Raw genomic sequence first — 21,450 nt, forward strand, 5'->3', positions numbered from 1 at the left:
TACAAAATGTTATTCAGAATAAAATTAAATGTGATACGAGACTCTTACCTGTCTATATTATATCTGTAGATGTGTAACTCCAATTCAGACACATATTATTATGTTTGTTATACACTTACAGGCCACTTTATTAGGAACACCTAATATACAACACCTATACAGTCACCTATACAGTCACCCAACCACACAGCAGGATCCTGCAGTAATAAACACACGTTTTCTTGTTTACCTCTTGTTCCTCAGCGTTTCAGCTCTCAGCCTCGCCCAGGCCTTGTGTAAGTGTTCGGTTCCCAGGAGTGTGTACAGTACCGAGTGTCTGTCTGTGCTGCTGGAGGCCGGTTCTCCAACCTCGCTGAAGGAAGCGATCATTGACTGGCTGCTTATGAATGAGCAGAGTGATGAGATGGAGGAGAGCGTCAGGCTTCACCCGATCATCTGCAGGTCTTTACGTCTCAAATATCATTTTTCAAAATGAATAAATACATTTTTATCAAAATGCCAAAAATATTGACACTTTATACAGTTTGTATTCTTTAAGACTGTTGTTGTTGTTTGCAGGAATTTTCCTCTAAATCTTATCCCAAAAATTCTGGTGGCTTTAACGATGAAAGATTCGGTGGCAGGAATGTCGTTTCTGATGAGTTCTCATCAACCAGAGTGGTGAGTGGATCCGATTCAGCTGATGGTAATGAGATGTGGCGTGTTAACTATGTCTCAAGAGTTATTATTATTATTATTATTATTATTATTAACAGTAGTAGAATAGAAGTTTTGTTTTATGTCTCGTCACAAGACAAAATATAGAAGTTTCTTTCTTGATTACAAAATGACGTGAGTTCAGTCTGAAACAGCACCGTTCACAGATTAGTGGATTAGGGGATGTGATAGCCTAGTGGTTAAGGTGTTGGGCTACCAATCAGAAGGTTGTGAGTTCGATTCCTACGTCCACCAAGCTGCCACTGCTGGGCCCCTGAGCAAGGCCCTTAACCCTCAATTGCTCAGTTGTATATAAATGAGATAAGAATGTACGTTGCTCTGGATAAGGGCGTCTACTAAATGCTGTAAATGAAATGTAATTAGTAATGTGTTAACTGTCATATCATGTCATCTATACCAAACCTGAGTCTACCTGTAGGAGGTGGTGAGAGTACTCGTGCTCAGGTCTGCACTTGTTCAGGAAGTAAATAAACCTGTGTGTGGGTTTTAGCTGATGGTGACATCATTAGTTTCTACAACACGGGAATGTTTTTGGACACAGAAAGGTGAGATGCCTTGGTGAGTTAATAATGTGCGATTGTGTTGTGAGATGAACACAAATGTAACAGGGTTTTGTTAGAATCAGCTGAATCTGAAACCAGACCAATGTTGTGTGGAACCAGGAACAAACACAATCCGAATACACAAACACAGTTTTCAGTAGGGTTTGTCTCCACCTCAGACCTTAGTTTGTCTCCACTTCAAACCTCAGTTTGTCTCCACTTCAGGTCTCAGTTTGTTTATGTCTCTTGTGCTGCATCCATTTTTAAAGCTGCTGACTTTTCTCCGTATTTGTACTCCAGCACGTCTCCTCCAGGTCGGCCCGCTGAACCGAGAACCCTACTGAATGAAATTGAGACACTGTACCTGCAGGTCAGTTTTGATGACGTGGCCTCGCACTGTGCAGCAGAAGAAAACCAAAGTCATCAAACATGTCAAGAAAAACCTCAGCTCACCGTCATTGACTCTCTAAGGTCACGAGTGGAACAGAGTCTTCAGGCCGTAGCTGACCATCTCCTCAACTCCTTCTCTCCTGATGTTAGTCACATCGTTATAATACTTATTAATATTATTTATTTATTTTACATTTATTAATAAGCATCAGCCTGCGTGTCCTCCATGATTTCACCCGAGCTGCTGATTCCACTGAAACTGGAAAACTATAAATAATAAAAAATATAAAATTTAATTTTGTTCTGTAATTTATTATAACATCTAACTTTTAAGCAAAACAAACTTATTTTATGTAACACAGACTTTATCTGGTGTTTCAGTAAACAGGTAAAGAGTTGATTTTTATTTATTATTTAGACTCCTAATACGTCCCCAGTGTGTATGGTGAGCTGCTTGAGCCTTCTGACTGGAACACTGGGTGCCTTCGTCTGTATCGGACTTCTCACTGAGGAAAGTGCGTGTCACACTCCTCTGTTTCAAAAAGCGAAGGTAAGAGTGTAAAAAATAAAGCTGTTCATACGACGTGTGTATTTCACACATTTCTGACTCAAAGACTTCTCTGTTGTCTGCAGACTATAGCGCAGGACTTCAGCGAATACGTCACCTCTACAAAGACCAAGTTAAATGAAGATGAAACTCTGTCTGTGCTTAAATCTGTGATGAAGATGTGCTCAGAAAGCATCAGCAGCAAGAATCAAGTGAGTTTGTTCTCATCCCTTCATTATAAAGACAAATGTGTGTTGGAAAAACAAGAGCTCCTTTTTATTTATTCATTTTAGACAAAAATCTCATCAGGCAATAATCAGGATGTTCAGGATCAAGTGCAGGCATAAAATACTGTGTATTATTTAGCAAGTGTATAAGAATTTGAATGGGAGATGGAACCAGATGATAACGTTTACTGGGTAAAATACACGTCCATCATTTCAGGACAAATCCTACAGAAGCTGTAAGCAAAAAAATCTGTAAGATCTCTAGACCAGTAGGTCACATCCCCTTTGTTCTAAGAGATCTTTTGTACGTTTGGTGTCAAATTGAAAAATGTTTTGTGACTCTCACTGTTATATTCTTCGATCTATGAAAAATATTGAAATAAAACACACAAAAATGTTTGGAGACGATCTGAGGAAAAGCTTGGTGGCGTTCTGAAGGAAGGTCCAGGAATCGTCACTAAAGTGTTTTTTGATATTTTTGGTTGATAAAGGTGTATTTAGTAGCAGTATTTCTGCCATGAGCCACTGTTTTGTGACAATACACTAGATGTTGGTGCTGCTCTTAAAGGTCACATGACAGAAAATTGTTGGAACGATGGAAATGAAGTCGAAGATATACTGTGACTTGGTTGAAAAGTTATGGCCACTTTTGTAAATTTTGTTTTGGTTACTGTAGCGCCATCATGTGGCCATTCGGGGTGAGACTGCAGTGTTGTAGACTGGTGGCGTTTTAGCAGCCCTCAGAGTTTCATGTCTCTGGGCTGCAACATCACTTTGATTTGGTCTGCAAGATTTCAGGGCATAATAAGAACAAGAAGAAGATATTATAGAAGATAATAATAATACTAATAATAATAATTATAATAATAATTATAATTATAAAACTCCCCACAATAACAATAGTTTCACCACTTGCCGTTTGTCTCTGACAGGACAGTGTCTCTACAGTCTCCCGCACTTTAATCTTGAAGACTCTTCCTGCTCGTCTGCTGAGTGAGCTGTCAGAAATCTGCAAGATGATGGTGAGTCTCACACACACCTTAATGCTCTTTATAGCTTTTACCTGCAGTTTACTACACAGTGAACTTTATACTTCAGACAAGTGTGCAGAAGCTCTGAAGTGTGATGAATCATTTCAGTGTAATAACTTAGTTATTATAGAGTAATAATCAACATTACAACATCTAAATACTTCACATGGAGGCAGAGAAGCTATGAGTGCCATGTAATGCTGCTTAAGAACACTACATTAAACACACACAGTAAAACTGATGCTGTATGAAGCAGTCTGTGTGATTTATGGCTCCAGGAGATATGTGATATTTTTGTGTAGACTTGATGAGACTGTGAGGACTCCAAAGTTTCAGTGTTCATCCAGCATGAAGTACGACAAGGTTTAATGTTAATGAGATTAATCTCCATCGGGTGGTTATTTTTGAATATTAAATGTTTTTATTTTATCTATGTGTTGAATGTGTTTAACTCCACAGCTAGGAAACTCCGCTAAAAGAGACAGTGCAGGAGCTGATAACAGTCCTGATGACATGGAGGTGAGCAGAACACAACTGGAGGAGAACCCGCAGGAGGAAGTCGACCTGTTTGATGAGAGTGACGGCACGCGGCAGAGCAACGACATGACGCAGACGCTGAACACTGACTTGACAGATTCCCAACACGGCTTAGGTACTAAAGAAATAAACACAATGCAGAGAATTGTTATGAACCATGAAATTATCTTATACCGAAGTTTTGCTCGGTTATAAATTCTTATTTACAGGGACTTATACAATCAGTTATATATACAGTTATATAATCAGTTCCTGTAGAACCTTTGCTTCTGCTTTTCTTCTGAAAATTTTCTTCACAAGTTTAATGGTAAAAAAAAAAAAAAAAACGAAAAAAAACCAACTTTAATTGGTGAAATTGCAAGCACAGGATTCTTCTTTTCGATGTAGACACACGACTGCAATCATGACTCCTGGTGACACTGCGCAGTCAAACACTATAAAATCTAATGCTAATAATAAACAGATGTGTGGTCATAGATAGAGTGAAATTCTCTGTAGGCAGATGTTTATTTAACATTTACAGAAGGAGTCTCCAGTGTCATCACTTTCTAACAGCTACGATTAAAAAAAAAAGTTCCTCCATGGAACAGTCTACAGGGTGGATGACATGGACTTGTGCAGCTGTTCTGTAACAAGCTGCATATTATTAACTTCAGGGGAAAGTGAGGGAAGGAAAAAAGAAGGAAAGAAAGAAAGTGAGTTGATTGTGTGAACATTCCACAACATTAGAGTACAGAAATATAAAGCATTAATGAACTAATAAAGGACTAAAGAAAGTGAGACATTGTGGTGTTAAACATTTCTAGCAAATATTCATGGTAAAGAAGAAATAAAACACTTCATCATCTCATTAATACTTTTCTGTCACAATGTTTAATTCTTCCTCACTCACTTTAACGAGAGATGTGCGAGTTTATGAAGACGCAGAAACACAGTAAGAGAAGAGCCTGATGTCTACAGAGTAAATATCTAGATCTGATATTTAACTGTGTTTATTCTTTATTCAGGAGCGAAGAGCCCTCTCTCACAGGAACACCTGACCAAACAGGACCTGGCCTTCCTGGACACTCTGGAGTTTCTTTCACTGTGCACGTCGTTTGAACTTAGTACTGGACTCACCTTTAAACCCCTGGACCTGCGTCGCAAGCTGCTAAAACTTCTGGATCTGATGGACTGTGCCAAACCGCTGCACCTCCACATGGTGAATGACGTGTCATTAAATTGACGAGAGCCGTGAGAATACGTCTGGGCTTTGATTTTGATTCTGACATTTCAGCTTGTTTGAGTAGGAAGTTTAGTCTGAAACAGTGCAGGGTTTGTATAAAAAAAGTTAATTTGACCAAATTGTGGACCAGGAAATGCAGCGTGGTACTGAACCTGAGTCACCTGTGTGAGTGAGGTGTGAGTTCTGAGTCACCTGTGTGAGTGAGGTGTGAGTTCTGAGTCACCTGTGTGAGTGAGGTGTGAGTTCTGAGTCACCTGTGTGAGTGAGGTGTGAGTTCTGAGTCACCTGTGTGAGTGAGGTGAGAGTTCTGAGTCACCTGTGTGAGTGAGGTGTGAGTTCTGAGTCACCTGTGTGAGTTCTGAGTCACCTGTGTGAGTGAGGTGTGAGTTCTGAGTCACCTGTGTGAGTGAGGTGAGAGTTCTGAGTCACCTGTGTGAGTGAGGTGTGAGTTCTGAGTCACCTGTGTGAGTGAGGTGTGAGTTCTGAGTCACCTGTGTGAGTGAGGTGTGAGTTCTGAGTCACCTGTGTGAGTGAGGTGTGAGTTCTGAGTCACCTGTGTGAGTTCTGAGTCACCTGTGTGAGTGAGGTGAGAGCTCCGAGTCACCTGTGTGAGTGAGGTGTGAATTCTGAGTCACCTGTGTGAGTGAGGTGTGTAAATGCTCAGACGCAGGTCGTTCTCTGGTCGACGCTTTTTTAAGAAGTAAACTAAGTGATTAAGGTCAGGTGATTAGGAGGCAGAATGTTCCACACTTGACCCCATAGCACAGATGTTGGTGAATTTGTATGCAAAGGTTTACACCCCCGATACACAAGTAAGCAACTAAAAATGCATGACTGGAACAAAATAAATAAATAAAGTGAAACGTGGGCGTGTCCTATAACAAGACAACGGGTTAAAACTTTCCAAGGATAAAGTAGTTCTGTAAGTTAGACAAGTGTGATTTATGGCAGAAGGATAAATTAAATGTTGTTAATAAATTATATCTGTTGTGCATCTAAGCCACTTTCTCGTCTTGTTCCTGTGCAGTATCTGGTTCTGCTGAAGGTGCTTCCTGCAGAGAGGATGACTCTGAAAGCTGACGAGTTCGACTTGCTGCTCAAACCTCTGGCGTAAGAAATGTTTTCTCGTATTGCCGACGACATTCAGTAGATCTTCCCTGACAGCTACACTGTCATAAACCTCGGTCCCTGCTGCTGATGTGTGGCTCAAGCCACTTGCTCTGAACTTTTTGGAAGTCAAACATCAGAACAGTTCTTTTTCTAACTTCGCTCGGTGTTTCACTATGGGAATCGCTTTGGGCGTGACCAACTACGGAAGCTCTTATGACACCACGTCTGTCTTTGACAGACAGGTCGACCTGCGACCAGACTCCGCCTTGCCTATATCAGCCAGGTCGACCCCTGTTTCAGGTCGACCTCATTCGCGCTTTCTTCCCGTGGGAGACTGCAGCAAGCTCTCTCAGCGCATCCCGACTTGCTGATCTTGCTTAACTGTTCAATAGACGGACCGTTATTGGACTCCGTCGCCGAACGCGACATCAGTAGAGGGATTGTGGTGAGTGACAACCCTACACTTGGAGTAGCGTCCGCGTCGTGGCGAGCTATTCTTACCTCCTGCTGCGTGTTTAGTTACAGTGGTAGATAGCATCTAATTTGCTTCGGTCTACGCGTCAAGGCGGACCTACCGGAGGTTTAATCCACAGTCTAACAGGCTAACGTGTTGTGACGAGTCTTTAGACTACGCTATGTCGACGGCAATTACCCCCGCAAAAGGGCATGAGTCGAAGACTAAGGAGGCTGTATCCCGCCCTTGTCCATCATCATGTGGAGCTACCATCTCGGGCAGGGACCCTCATCCTATGTGCATAGTGTGTATGGGCCCGAAGCACGCTCAGACGTCGCTAGCGGACCCGCAGACATGCGCTCACTGTGCGTCATTGCCGGTGAAAATCTTGGAAAGGAGGCTGATAGTGTCGGTGGCTAACCAGCAGGACCCTTGCCTGTCTGAAGCTGCCTCGACAGATATGGCCCATCTGCCGCGAGCTAGCAAGAGCTGGGCGGACATGATGGAAGCCGAGTCCCCGGACATGCCTCCGCGGTTCGATGGCCTGCTCATGCAGGTGGATGATGAACTGGGGGACGAGGACGCAGATGGCGATGCTAACTCTGACCTCCTCGATCTGGGTATGGACGACGAAGAGGAGGAGGACAATTCCCCCTTCCCAGTCCAACAGTCTAGACCACCTAGCACGACCGATTCGGCTCCCCCGGCTGACAGCAGCCTGCACGAAGTGTGCAAACGAGCCGCGGCGAAGTTGGGCCTAGCCCGGCCAGCCGCCAAAGCTGCCGAAGGTGCCGTGAGAGACCTTTACGATGGGAAAAGGCTGCCGCCGACCCACTCGGCAGCGAGACAGCTCTTGCCTGCCGTGCCTGCGTGCATGACGGAGATGTCTCGGTATTGGTCTAGCCCCTTTAAGAGTAAGCTCCCCACCAAGGGACACTCGATGTTGGAGATTCAGGGGATGGAGGAGCTGGGGTTGGCCGGACCCCCAGCGGTGGAGCCTTCGGTGGCGTTCCACCTCCATCCGAATCGGCAATCTGTTTCCTCCTCATCGCAGTTTTCACTGCCAAGTAAGACGGACCGCTTGACCGCCGCGACCTTTCAGAGGATGTACAAATACGCGGGGCAGTCCGTATGTTCGCTGAATGCTGTGACTTTGCTGTCAGCATATCAAGCGGAGATTTTGGAGGAGATGGGGCGCCAGTTGGACTCGGGTGTACCGAACCCGGCGCTCTGGGACGAGATCTGTGTGGTGAACGACCTGATTTTGCGCTCCTCACGCGGCGCGGTTCAGGGCTGTGGCCACGTAATGGGCCTGGCCGTGTCAGGTGAGAGAGCGCTGTGGTTAAACCTGTCAGGCCTGGGCGACGCTCAGAAAGCGGAGGTGATGGATGCCCCTTACGACCCGACTAAGGGCTTATTCGGGCCCGCTCTCGAGAAAATGAGAGAAACCAGCACCCTCAGAAAACAGGAGGATGAGGCTTTTCACCTCTGTTTGCCGCGCAAGCAGGCGGCGCGACCACCCCCTCAGCCGACGCGGCAGGGCTTCGCAGCAGCCGCAGCATCGAGAGGGAGGCCGATGGCCGTGAGACCAGCTCACAGCGGACAGGTCGGTCAGCGACCGCGTCCAGATGGCTCCGGACCTTGGGGTAAGCATTCTTTTGCGGCCGCGGCGGCTAGGAACCGTCCGCCCCACCCCGAGGAAAGGAAGAAAAAGCGTGCGACCTGACGCACAGGTTTTCCCCGGTCCTTCTCTCTCCGCCGGCGAAGAGAAGAAGGCGGGAGTTCAGCCCTTCTGTTCTGAGTTTGTTAGGGGCTCATTATGTTCGCTCTCCTCCAGTTCAACGAAGAGAGGGAGGTCAGAGCCATGTGCGGTGTCACCAAGCACTCACACACACAGGGGAATTCATAATAAAGCATGCATTATCGCAGCCAAGCCACGGGCTGAGGGCGATATGCTCCCCTGGTTCGAGACACATGAAAATAAATGTTGCACTATCGCAGCCAGGCAAACAGCCGAGGGCGATATGTCTAAAAAATCCCGAAAAATGCAAAGGCATGGAATGCGCTCCCCCAGTCCCTCCGCTGGGGGCAGTGCTCGCTTCCCCGTCAGCGGGGGCCCACACGGCGCGTGTGATGATGTCATCACTGCGCGACGATGGCGGGGCGGAAGTGTACGGGGGCCTTCTCTCGACCCGCATAGCCAGCTGGCGCGCATGCGTGGCTCATCCGTGGGTTTTAGCAACAGTTTCACGGGGATACAGGCTCCAATTTGCCATGAAACCGCCTCGTTTCAACGGGCTGATCATGTCGGTGGCCGAGGGAGAATCGGCTCGTGTGTTGACGGCCGAAATCGAAACCCTCCTGCACAAGCAGGCAATCAGAGTGGTACACGGGGAGGAAAGCTGTCAGGGCTTCTATTCCCGTTATTTCGTAGTTCCAAAGAAAGGCGGTTCAGCCCTCCGTCCCATTTTGGATCTACGTGTATTGAACTGAACAAGCACCTCAGAAAGTATTCATTCAAAATGCTGACACACAAGGTGCTGTGTCGATCGATTCGTCCAAGCGATTGGTTTGTTACGATAGATCTGGCGGACGCGTACTTCCACATAGATATTTATCCCTCTCACAGGAAATTCCTCAGGTTTGCATACCGGGGCACAGCATACGAATTTCAAACTATACCGTTCGGGCTATCATTAGCTCCGAGGGTTTTTACCAAGTGTGTGGAGGCAGCCCTGTTCCCGTTGAGGGACAAGGGCATAAGGATATTGTCTTACATAGACGATTATCTGGTATGCTCGTCGTCAAGGGAGCGAGCCATAAGAGACACAGAGATTGTCCTGTATCACCTCAGAGACCTGGGTTTCAGGATAAACATGATGAAGAGCCAGCTGGTGCCCTCTCAACATACGGAGTATTTAGGGCTCGGCTTGGACTCCCTTTCGTATCGAGTCACGTTGACGGAAGAGAGAATAGCGTCTTTCACACAATGTCTCGCTCGTTTTCAGAGGGGACGAGTAGTCCCGTACAGGCTGTGCTTACGAATGCTGGGGCTGATGGCTTCGGTGATCGCGGTAGTGCGTTTGGGGCTACTCAAAATGAGGGATTTTCAGCGCTGGATCGCGCGCTTGCGTCTGTGCTCTCGCCGACATCTCAGCCGACCGGTGAGAGTCACTCATGCGTGCGTCGAAGCGCTCAGACACTGGAAAGGCCCTGTGACGTTCAGATCGGGGATTCCCTTAGGGGCGGTGTCATCGAGAATAACTTTGACAACGGACGCGTCATTGAAGGGTTGGGGTGCAACCCTAATGGGCAGGACTGTGAATGGCGCGTGGCCACCACAGTTGGTGCATGAACATATAAACTATTTGGAGCTGTTGGCGGTGTGGCTGGCACTGAAACATTTTCTGAGTTTCCTCAGAGGTCGGCATGTTTTAGTGAAAACGGACAACACCACGGTGGTTGCTTACATCAACCGTCAGGGGGGCACACGCTCCCTTCAGCTGCATCGGTTGGCGACGAAGCTGATCGTGTGGAGCGACACACGGCTTCTGTCCCTCCGGGGTGACTCACGTTCCGGGGATCTTGAACAGAGGGGCGGATTTACTGTCCAGGGGAAATCCCCTTTACGGAGAGTGGAAACTCCATCCTCAGGTAGTCAGCCAGATATGGCAGAGGTACGGTCAGGCTGGCGTCGATCTCTTCGCCTCGCGAGAAAACGCTCATTGCCCTCTGTATTTCTCCCTGGTGGACGCAAATGCACCGTTGGGTGTGGATGCTTTGGCCCATCGATGGCCGGACGTGCTTCTGTATGCATTTCCCCCTCTGAGCTTTATCTCCCCCACTTTAGCCAGAGTGAGGGAGCGGTGTCTGTCATTGATTCTGGTAGCCCCGCGCTGGCCATCCCGACATTGGGTGGCGGAGATTGTCCAGCTATTGTCGGGGCAGCCGTGGCCCCTCCCCCCACGGAGGGACCTCCTGTCTCAGGCGGGGGGGAGATTTACCATCCTCATCCGGACATGTTAGCCCTCTGGGCCTGGCCCGTGAGAGGTGGAATCTGAATGCGGCTGGCTTGCCCTCGTCAGTTATACAGACTATTCAGAGTGCGAGGGCCTCTTCTACCCGTGCTCTTTATAGCAATAAATGGCGTGTTTTTGAAGAATGGTGTGGGCGGAGAGTGATTATCCCTTTTCAGTGCTCTGTTAGGGATATATTATGCTTCCTCCAGGATCTGCTTGATAAAAGGAAGGCTTTCTCCACCATTAAGGTGTACCTGGCGGCTATTTCAGCCTGCCATGTAGGTTTTGGTGACAGGTCGGCAGGCCAGCACCCTTTAATAAGTCGTTTTATGAAGGGGGCGCGCCGCATACGGCCGGTGTCTAGGCAGATGGTTCCTTTATGGGATCTGCCCATCGTCTTAGAAGCCCTGTCCCAACATCCTTTTGAGCCGATAGAGGCGGTGAGTCTTAAGTATCTCTCTCTTAAGACGGCACTGCTCCTGGCTTTGGTGACAGCCAAGCGTGTGAGTGATTTACATGCTTTGTCGGTTAGCCCGTCTTGCTTACAGTTCGCTCCGGGGCTCACTAAAGTTTCTTTCCGTCCTAACCCTGCGTTTGTGCCCAAGGTTTTGGAGTCGGCATATAGGTGCCCGTCTACTGAACTGGCGGCTTTTCATCCTCCACCGTTTTCTTCTCCGGAGGAGCAGAAACTCAATGCATTATGCCCGGTGCGGGCTCTTCGGGCGTATGTGGGCAGGACAGCTGGTTTCAGAACTTGTGACCAGCTGTTTGTGTCTTGGGCTACTCCCCACACAGGGAAGCCGTTATCTCGGCAGCGGCTGTCCCACTGGATTGTGGAGGCGATATCTGTGGCGTATGGTTGCAGAGGTCTTCAGCCCCCTGCGGGCTTGAGAGCCCACTCCACTAGGGGTATGGCCACATCGTGGGCTTTACTCAGGGGAGTTTCCGTTCTGGACATTTGCTCGGCGGCGAGTTGGGCAACGCCGCATACGTTTGTACGATTCTATAGGCTGGACGTTTCGGGACCGTCCTTAGCACACGCGGTGCTGGGGGCCGGTACTGCTGTACCCGTTTGGAAACAGTAATATGGGTGCAATCCGGGAGCTGTCTATATCTCCCATAGTGAAACACCGAGCGAAGTTAGAAAAAGAACGTTGGGTTACTTAACGTAATCCCCGGTTCTTTGATAACAGAGTGAGGTGTTTCACCAGCACTTCTCTCCTTGCACTTGGACGGGAAGAAATCTCGTTAATGACGAAGACAGGGGTCGACCTGGCTGATATAGGCAAGGCGGAGTCTGGTCGCAGGTCGACCTGTCTGTCAAAGACAGACGTGGTGTCATAAGAGCTTCTGTAGTTGGTCACGCCCAAAGCGATTCCCATAGTGAAACACCTCACTCTGTTATCAAAGAACCGGGGATTACGTTAAGTAACCCAACGTTTTCATTTTTATTTAAAACATTCCCAAAGGATTAGGGTCAGTAAATAGGGATGTGGTAGCCTAGTGGTTAAGGTGTTGGGCTACCAATCGGAAGGTTGTGAGTTCGATTCCTACGTCCACCAAGCTGCCACTGCTGGGCCCCTGAGCAAGGCCCTTAACCCTCAATTGCTCAGTTGTATAAAAATGAGATAAAATGTAAGTCGCTCTGGATAAGGGCGTCTGCTAAATGCTGTAAATGTAATGTAATGTAATGTAAATATTGTCTTAAGAATAAATGACCTCATTATTGAATTTCTTTTTTATATTTTTTAACAGGGACATATGTTCTCAGTATCGCCTGGATCAGGAGATGTGCTGTAGCATCCTATTAGCGCTGCTGCCGTGTGTACGCTGCTTGTACAGTCCACCTGAGCAGGGCGAGGACATGGATCATGTTCGGGGTGTTCTGCTGCAAGTGCTCTCAGGCTTCTGGTGGGTGACGATACAAACATCCAGTGTGGATTTTGCACTCGACTCATGGCGCCACCCTCTGGAGAGCTCAGGACCTGCATTTAATTTAGATATTATTGCATTCACAAAAATTTTGCATGTATAATGTTTAAGATCAGATAATAATACAGTGTTAAGTACAAAAGACTAAGATAAATATCATGTACTTGAAAGATTTTCTAAACCGAAAGCTCAGATTTTTCTCAATTTTTTTATCCTTCACAGCATCTTGGGTAAAAGTGGCAAATGCACTTCAGCTGTAAGGGCAGCACTGGGACACTGTTTACTCGCTTTAATGGAGGTAAGAATATAACTCAGTTTGCATAAAGGGGAATATTTATGGCAGGGGCTCCCAGGGTCCCTGTGTAGGATTAGCTGTTCTTTTCTCTAAATTGTCTGTAAAACCGGCCCTTGTGCCTTGAGAAGTATACGTGGTACAGAAAACGGATAGCTTGATCTCCAAACGAGTGAAAAACAGAGAGGCTAGTGAGGGAATAACTCTTTATAGCATGTATAATGCGAGTGAGAAATGAAAAGTTTTCCAGAATGTTCCTGTTATTAGAACACCTTCTTACCAGTCATAGCGAATTCAACTTGACTCCGGTTGCAACATAAAATATAAAGCAGGACTGAAGGCATATTTAATGTTTAATAATGAATTACTTTGGTGTTTGTGTAGGTCGATCCTTGCTGCAAGTGGGCGGTCTTATCCCTGAGAGAGGAGGAGCTTCCAGCTTGTGTGGTTTTGCCCTCACACCTGGCAGAACCTCACCATCTTGTTCGGATGCAAGCGGCCATGAACGTAGAAAGGTGTTTTAAAATAAATACTTACAAAACACTGATATAAAACCAGACTTGTCATGTATAATAAAACGACCCAAAAGTAATGAAAACGCTGTGTGTGTCTCATCCTGCACCTCTAACGTCTACAGACTGTTCTTAGAGAAGGTGGTTTGCGGAAAAGAGCAGAAGAAGATGCTTCCATTAAAACACCAGCAAACAGCCTTTGAGAACGTCTACCTGAAGGCACAAGAGGGGACAAAGATCCCGGTAAGTCGGAATCATGGAATAACTGCGCATTCCCGTCCTCTTGGGAAGCCGTAATCTAGTTTAAGAGTAGCTGAAAGACACAGAGTGAGAAATCAGTCATTGGTGACTGCGATATCAGCAACCTTAATGCAGGCATTAGTGAGCGTGATGGACAGCATGTGGAGAGGTGTGGAGTGGACATGCTGCACTGTCTGGGACATGAGTCAGGTCTCTGGACCCTTTGAGAACGATCCCTAACTCCTTATAATATCAGAGAAATACTTGACTTGAGTCACACTTCAGGTGCCTGATTCAGTGCTCAGTCTTCTTATTGCTTGAGCTGTCACTCAGCTTACAATGCAGAAAAATGTCAGATTTTCAGATGACACTATTTGCACGTCTCATATTGTAGGAAATATCTAGGAAAGAATCAGAAACAAAGCAGATCCGTTGCTCACTCAGGTGTGAAACACAAAGGCTGTTATGCTTCTGTAGTGTTCGTTCCACACAGCTAGTGCACTTCACTTCTTTTTGGTTGTGTTTCTACAGAGAAACGAGTCCCCAGAAGACCTTCCTGATGAGACCTTTAACCGACGGTCAACTCTGCTGAAAAGTCTGTCGGTGGTGATGTGCTGCAGCCCCGTGTGTGAGAAACAGGCACTGTTTGCTCTCTTTCAGTCGTGCAAGGAGAACAGCATCGAGGAGAACCTGATCAAAAAGGTGCCTAAAAAAAGCAGCGGGAAAGAACGAGTGTGTATGAGGTTACTGTAAATAGGTCATATAAATAAAAATCTGGAAGAAGGAGATTAAAACATGGTGACCTACATTTATATTTGTTTTGTTTTCGTTTCATTTCAGTTTGGTTTGTACCACATCCTAATAGCCTAACTTTATTTTTTTCATTATAATAAGATCAGGGTTCCCACGCATCCTGGAAAACCTGGAAATCCTGGAAAATTAATGACCAATGTTCCAGTCCTGGAAATACACATGGAAAATGAGAGAAAACATAAACTGTCCTGGAAAAAATCTTGTTGTCCTGGAAAATCATTGATCATTTAAAGAACAGTTTACCACTGGTCGAAACAATTAACGTTAGTAACAGAAAGCACTCTGTTCAGGGACGCTGAGTTTTGACGGGTTTTTTGTTATGCTGTTTAATCTCGCTGTGACAGATGACGCTGTCTTGTGTTGGCGCTTTCAGCTGCTAGGAATGGTTTAAGTGCTCGAATGTTTTCAGCAAATGGTGACGGGTAAGCAGGTTATATTAGCCTTGTTAATCTGAATATCATGTGCAAAGGGAATGCACAGCAACTAAAGCATGCATGACGGCATTGGCCTGAGAAAGGAAAGGGTATTAATATGTGCCGTCTTTTTATTTTATAATTTTTGAAATTTCATTCACATGACAAATTGTCTTTAAAAGTATAGTTAAGTAATAGCCATAAAGTGTACGTTGTTTTTAAGACTTCTGGAGAGAAGAACATATTACTTTAGGCCGTGAATCTGTGAGCCTTGTCTTTTTTTGCTAAGTTTGAAATGTCCTGGAAAAGTCCTGGAAAATGATCTCTGAAAAAGAGCGGGAACCCTGTAAGATATTATAATATTCTGAGATGAGGTCAGAGCAATTAAACACGGACGCTGCAGGTTAAACACAGGTCTGTCGGTGCTTTAATGAGGTGTAGAAACATATTTATTTATGTAATGATTGAGGATGAGCAGAGTGTGAAACAGGAAGCAGGATAACGCAGGATTCCCTTTAACCAGGGTTTAGAGCTATCTCAGATGCTGAGAAAGTCATTCTGTAGTTTACAAGCAATGTTATTGATTTCTCTTTCACTGCGCAGGTTTTGGTGAGCGTTTCTCTTTCTCTGGGCTACAGAAGCTCTGAGGCGTTTGTCTGCTCTCATCTGAATTACCTGGTGGCTGAGTGGCTGAGCCAGAGACAGACGGACAACACCTACACACTGCAGTCCTTCCCTTATGTGCTTTTAAACTACAGCAGTCTGGAGGAGTTTTACAGGTACCACATTTACACATGAAGATGATCAGATCATTAAAATATCGGAAAAGGATCTGAAAAGATTCAGAAAAAACCGTTTCATTGCACATTTTATTTTATAGATCATAGTTTTTGTGATTCTTAGACGAACACGATGGACTGCTTTACTTCGTGGCGTTTGATGCTTTTTTTTCTGCATTTCAGGTCATCGTATCATGTTCTCATCCCACGCTTGGTCTTCCTGAATGACTTTGAGCAGGTGAAATCTATTGCGAGTCACCTGAAGAAAGACTGGAGGCAGCTGGTAGCCAACTGCTTTCCTAAAATCATGGTGAACATCCTGCCCCACTTCGCCGTCCCCGGCCATGACGCCGAGGCGGCGAGACAGAGAGAGAACGCGCACCACGTTTATGAACTGCTGAAGGATGACCAGTGTCTGGGGAAACAGGTACAAACACTAAACCATGTACACCAGCTAGTCCAGGAAGATTTAGCCCTTTACCTGTCAAAGTAACAACATTTCTGTGGTGGAAGGGAATTAGTATGAAAACGTTTCTGTTCGACACACACCACCTTTATCATACGTAGATAAAGAGATTTAATTGGAATTAAAGAAAATATGAAATTTAATGTTCTTAAATAACAGCCAGAGTGTAAAATGTCCACACTGATTGATTGTTTTAAACTTTTTCCACGTGTGCTGATGTTTCTGTTTTGCAGCAAATTGACAGTCTGATATGTGGCAACCTGGCAGAGATTGTTGTCGAGCTGTTGATGACACTGTATGAGGGCGCAGACGCTGCCGAAAGAGGAGACCTACAGAAGTTTATTGGGTGAAAAAATTATATATATATGATTTATAGTCTTTTGTATTATTATCTTGTGAGCGGTTCCTTATTCTTTAACATTTATCGTTAGATTCAGTACCTAATTTGTGTAAAGTTTGTGTTTCTGTGTTGTTTGTAGGGAGCTGGATCCTGCTCCAAATCCACCGTTCTTCAGCTCACATGTGATTAAAGCAACACTAGGTTACCTCAGCAAGTGTCACAGCACCAGTCAGAAGTCACTGGTAGCCATTCTGTCCAAGACTCCAGTAAGATCCTGATATTATTCAGTAATATTACAGATATTACACAGATTCCAGACTCATCAGTCATTACTGAACACTAGGTGATGGTGCGCTGACACCAGGAGGTAAAACAAAGTACTAAATCAGGGGTGCCATTAATTCTGACATGTAGTTTGGATAATGGTTCTTATAGTAATATCCTGTTTTAATTTAGATTTAAAGTAAGAGCCTATGGATTCTATATACGTTCTTTCCTTTCCCACCTGTATAGTTGTTTCTATTTATAATTTTTTATTGCCATTTATTGAAATTCTTTTCTTTGTATATTTAGATTTTTCTGTATTATATTTATTTTAGTTCTATATTTTATTTGTGTGTATTTGTGTCTTATTCTGTGTTGTAGAGTTCTTTCCTTTCCCACCTGTATAGTTGTTTCTATTTATAATTTTTTATTGCCATTTATTGAAATTCTTTTCTTTGTATATTTAGATTTTTCTGTATTATATTTATTTTAGTTCTATATTTTATTTGTGTGTATTTGTGTCTTATTCTGTGTTGTAGAGTTCTTTCCTTTCCCACCTGTATAGTTGTTTCTATTTATAATTTTTTATTGCCATTTATTGAAATTCTTTTCTTTGTATATTTAGATTTTTCTGTATTATTTTTATTTTAGTTCTGTATTTTATTTGTGTGTATTTGTGTCTTATTCTGTGTTGTAGATGTCCATACAGAAGATTCTGACCTCAGTGTGCCAGCGAGCAGCCGAGACCACCAACGCCTATGAGAGGCACCGCATCCTCATGATGTATCACCTGTTTGTCAACCTGCTGCTCTGTGAGGTTAAAGATGGTCTGGGAGGAGCGTGGGCTTTTGTACTGAGGGATATCATCTACACCCTTATACACCACATCAACAGCAGGTCCACACACACACACACTTACATGCTCACTGACACACACACTCACACACACACTCACACACACTTACACGCTCACACACACTTACACGCTCACTTACTCTCTCACACACTCTCTTTTTTACACACACACACTCACACTTACACGCTCACACACACTTACACGCTCACTCACACACTCTCTCACACTCTCTTTTTTACACACACACTCACACTTACACTTACTGTGCACGCTCACTCACACACACACTCAGACGCACACACACTCACACTTACATGCTCACTCACGCGCGCACACACACACCCACACACACACATGCACACACACACACACACACACACACACTGGTTTCACTGAATCTATGAGGTCTCTGCATTGACACATTTTATAGCTCTGTTATTGTTTAAAATAAAAGGTTTTCATTTTTCCTAAAACTTTTCTTATCTCTTTAAGGCCTTAGGCTGCTTAAGTGAATTAAAAAAAGTGGTTACTTTTCCTCAGGTCAGGGCATCAGGACGAGGTGTCTGCTCGCAGTCTCGCTCTGTGCTGTGACCTGCTCAACACCGTGTGCCACACGGCTATCCACTTCTGTGACGATGCTCTAGAGAGCCACCTACAGGTCATTGTGGGAACTCTGACAGCACAAGTCACAGAGCAGCCTGCCATATCTCAACAGGTTTGTTATAACTCTGACACCTGGATCTCTGCATGCATGAGCAGAGCAGAAGAAGTTTGTGTTCATTGCGCTTTCACACCTGTAGTGATTGTATCGTGCAGCTGAACTGCAATGTGTGTATCGCAAATACAAGCAATTTACTTACTCACTTAAATACGATTTTAAATGCAAACAGTCTGAGAACATCTTCAAGAGGCTTATTTACACTATAGAATAATGTGTAAATGTGAAGTTTATCATCAAATTAATAACAGGTTCTGTTATTAATAACAGGTTCTGAGTCTACTCAAGTTTCTGGTGATTGAAAACCCAGATAACGCTTATCTGAGGAGAGCAATTCCTTTGCTCGAGCCTTTTCCTGATCGGCCGGCGTTCGTCGAGCTCCGAGCAGCACAGCACGCACTCAAATACAGCTGTGGAGCCTTCAGTCTCAGACAGGTACGGACGAGGGTCTTTATTTAGATAGAGCTTTGTTTAGCAATAAATTGTAGTGTGAAATTAACACAGAATGTGTCATAAATTAATAAAAACCAAAACCATCGGCAATCACGATTTAAAACTTTTGAAGAAATCATTCATGGTTTTAAATTTGACAGATATTTTTCCTCTGTTGCAGGAGATCGAGCATTTCTTGTTGGTGAGGTCATGTGACTCGTTACCTCTCACTCGATTGGAGGGTCTAAAGGATTTAAAGAGACAGTTACACACTCACAAGCAGCAGGTTGTGCAGCTGGTAAAAGAATGTCATGGTGAGCAGGAGACAGATGAACTGTCGCATTCCTCTCGTGAATTTAGATTTTATTATCTGCCACAGTGTACGAGATCTCTGAAAACATTCTATGCCACATTCTATAGCAGATATAGCAGACAGATTGGATTATATAGTGAACATCCTGCTAACATGAACCTTACGTAAGATTGAACGCGGCTCCAAATAAACGTTTCATGTCATGACGTCATGGTTGGTCATTACGTCACTCATTATGGGAGTCCTGGATTATCATTCGTACTCATTGCTCATGCTTTATCAGCGTTATCAATTTCATCCTATTCATAATCTGATGATTTGCATATTTCTGCCATAGATTATGAACAGATAAATACAGTGCATGGCTGCTTTAAATTGTCTCACTCTTTTACATTATTGGGGGAAAAAAGGAAAGGTCTGTCGTTCATAGCTTTCTGATATGTTTTTGGCTTTTTAAGTTGTTTGTTGATTTCCAATTTTTATTTATTCTATAAATAAATAGATAAATAGTTTATCCTGAAAAGACTTTTTTAATCACTGTAAAAATAAAACTGTCTCCTTTTTGCTTTTATTGACATATTTTCTGTTACCATTTGATGTTGTTTTATATTTTTCCCTCAAACATCTACAGTTTCCAACACAGCAGGGTTTCTGTGACTACAAACACACGCTGTTCAGTTTCACATTGGGTTTCTGTTGCTAAGCATCTAACCGTAAGATTCTAACACCTCGTCGTTTCGTACTGCGCACATGTGATAAACCCTTCACACAGTGCTGCTAACTCAGGGTTTAATAACCCCGGGGTAAATAGCTGTGCTCAGCCTGCTTCTAATAAAAGTGTGAAAGGTTCCTGTACTTGAATTTTAAGACTTGTTCTAAAGTATTTCTTTCCCAAAGCCGATCCGGCTCGCAGTGTCCTGGTCAAGCTGCTGCTGAACCTCCTGCAGCTGTGCAAACTGGCAGCCAACCATCCGGGAGGCCGAGACATTTTAGGTGAGATCTTGCTGGTGCTTTCATGCATGTGGTCAGTGGTTTCATTAATGAAATCTTGACTCTCTGGATTCACCTCAATGCTTTTAGTATGTAAAGAAGATTAAGAATAAAGAGAAATGGGCTACTGAATATTTCTTCACACATGTTTAACCTTCACTTTTCTTCTCTCAGAGGCTGTTGGAGGTTGCTTGGGAGAACTCGGGCCTGTGGACTTGTCTACCATTGCGCTGCATCATGGGAAAGATGAGATTTACACCCAGGCAGCTTCGCTTTATCCTGAAGATGTTGGTCATCAGTGGGTCTTCATCATCCTCAGCTGCATGAACAACGCACTGACGGACCACAGGTGACCTTCTGCATTAATCTGCCCAGACCTCTTCAGACTCCTCTTTCATTTGTGTGATGGTGAAATGTGTGTATATGTACTGCACTGGGTTTATAGACTATATGGTTAAAGATGGTTTGTAGACAGCATTCAGTTTGTGTGTATCCTGTGTATCCTGTATCTAACCATGGTGTATGTGTGTGTTAGTATTTCTATCCGCCAGGCTGCTGCTGTATGTCTGAAGGACATTTTGGCCACTCCGTCCGGTTTGGATTTCTGGGAGATGCACAAGAGCCAGAGAGACCCAATGCTGCTTTACCTGAGTCCCTTTCGCTCAGCAAAGAGAAAAGCAAGTATCTCAGAGTGAGAGCTGGTGTTCATATAATACAGTAGGGACCAAAATTCAGACCACATTTGCTAACAGCTTTTTGGAATCTTATATTAATTCTTCCTTAACTGCCTTAAATTAAGGTAATGTTCACATCAACCATCAAGATTGCATGAAAAAGTCATTGCTTTTAGCTTTAGCATGAATGATGGGCTGGTTTGAGTTAGTTTCAGGATTTGGCACCAACAACCTGAGTCCATGGACCCAATCTGCCTTGTGTCAGTAGTCACTAGTCCAGGCTGGTGGGATGTGGTAGCCTAGTGGTTAAGGTGTTGGGCTACCAATCAGAAGGTTGTGAGTTTGATTCCTACGGCCACCAAACCGCCACTGCTGGGCCCTTGAGCAAGGCTCTTAACCCTCAATTGCTCAGCTGTATAAAAAAATGAGATAGAATGTAAGTCGCTCTGGATAAAGCTGTAAATGTAAATGTAAATGTCATGGTGGAGGTGGTGTCATGGTGTGGGGAATGGTTTGTTTGCAGCCTTTGGTCCACAGTTTATTTGAGTATTGTTGCTGACTTTATGCGTCTCTTCATGACTTCATGACCAATTTACCAGTTTATACTGGATGATAAT

General features: G+C 44.5%; 1 protein-coding gene and 1 pseudogene across 2 annotated transcripts in view; both read left to right on the top strand.

Annotated features, from left to right (window-relative positions):
• Window positions 1–21,450, top strand: part of atm (ATM serine/threonine kinase) — a 48,666-nt gene that overhangs the window by 8,957 nt on the left and 18,259 nt on the right. For both annotated transcript variants that reach the window (XM_060875694.1, XM_060875701.1), the window contains 25 exons: window positions 244–441; window positions 559–660; window positions 1,560–1,794; window positions 2,068–2,199; window positions 2,283–2,408; window positions 3,356–3,445; window positions 3,914–4,106; window positions 4,999–5,192; window positions 6,244–6,326; window positions 12,555–12,710; window positions 12,954–13,029; window positions 13,408–13,538; window positions 13,661–13,778; window positions 14,307–14,477; window positions 15,605–15,780; window positions 15,964–16,207; window positions 16,480–16,592; window positions 16,726–16,852; window positions 17,548–17,747; window positions 18,247–18,421; window positions 18,695–18,859; window positions 19,038–19,170; window positions 20,067–20,162; window positions 20,334–20,508; window positions 20,695–20,836. In XM_060875694.1, the coding sequence (XP_060731677.1) occupies window positions 244–441; window positions 559–660; window positions 1,560–1,794; window positions 2,068–2,199; window positions 2,283–2,408; window positions 3,356–3,445; window positions 3,914–4,106; window positions 4,999–5,192; window positions 6,244–6,326; window positions 12,555–12,710; window positions 12,954–13,029; window positions 13,408–13,538; window positions 13,661–13,778; window positions 14,307–14,477; window positions 15,605–15,780; window positions 15,964–16,207; window positions 16,480–16,592; window positions 16,726–16,852; window positions 17,548–17,747; window positions 18,247–18,421; window positions 18,695–18,859; window positions 19,038–19,170; window positions 20,067–20,162; window positions 20,334–20,508; window positions 20,695–20,836 (3,751 nt within the window). The remainder of the gene's footprint in view (window positions 1–243; window positions 442–558; window positions 661–1,559; window positions 1,795–2,067; window positions 2,200–2,282; window positions 2,409–3,355; window positions 3,446–3,913; window positions 4,107–4,998; window positions 5,193–6,243; window positions 6,327–12,554; window positions 12,711–12,953; window positions 13,030–13,407; window positions 13,539–13,660; window positions 13,779–14,306; window positions 14,478–15,604; window positions 15,781–15,963; window positions 16,208–16,479; window positions 16,593–16,725; window positions 16,853–17,547; window positions 17,748–18,246; window positions 18,422–18,694; window positions 18,860–19,037; window positions 19,171–20,066; window positions 20,163–20,333; window positions 20,509–20,694; window positions 20,837–21,450) is intronic.
• On the top strand, window positions 9,575–11,999 carry LOC132842836 (uncharacterized; annotated as a pseudogene).

The sequence above is a fragment of the Tachysurus vachellii genome, chromosome 1 (genome assembly GCF_030014155.1).
Source record: "Tachysurus vachellii isolate PV-2020 chromosome 1, HZAU_Pvac_v1, whole genome shotgun sequence".
In the NCBI taxonomy this organism is placed as follows: Eukaryota; Metazoa; Chordata; class Actinopteri; order Siluriformes; family Bagridae; genus Tachysurus; species Tachysurus vachellii.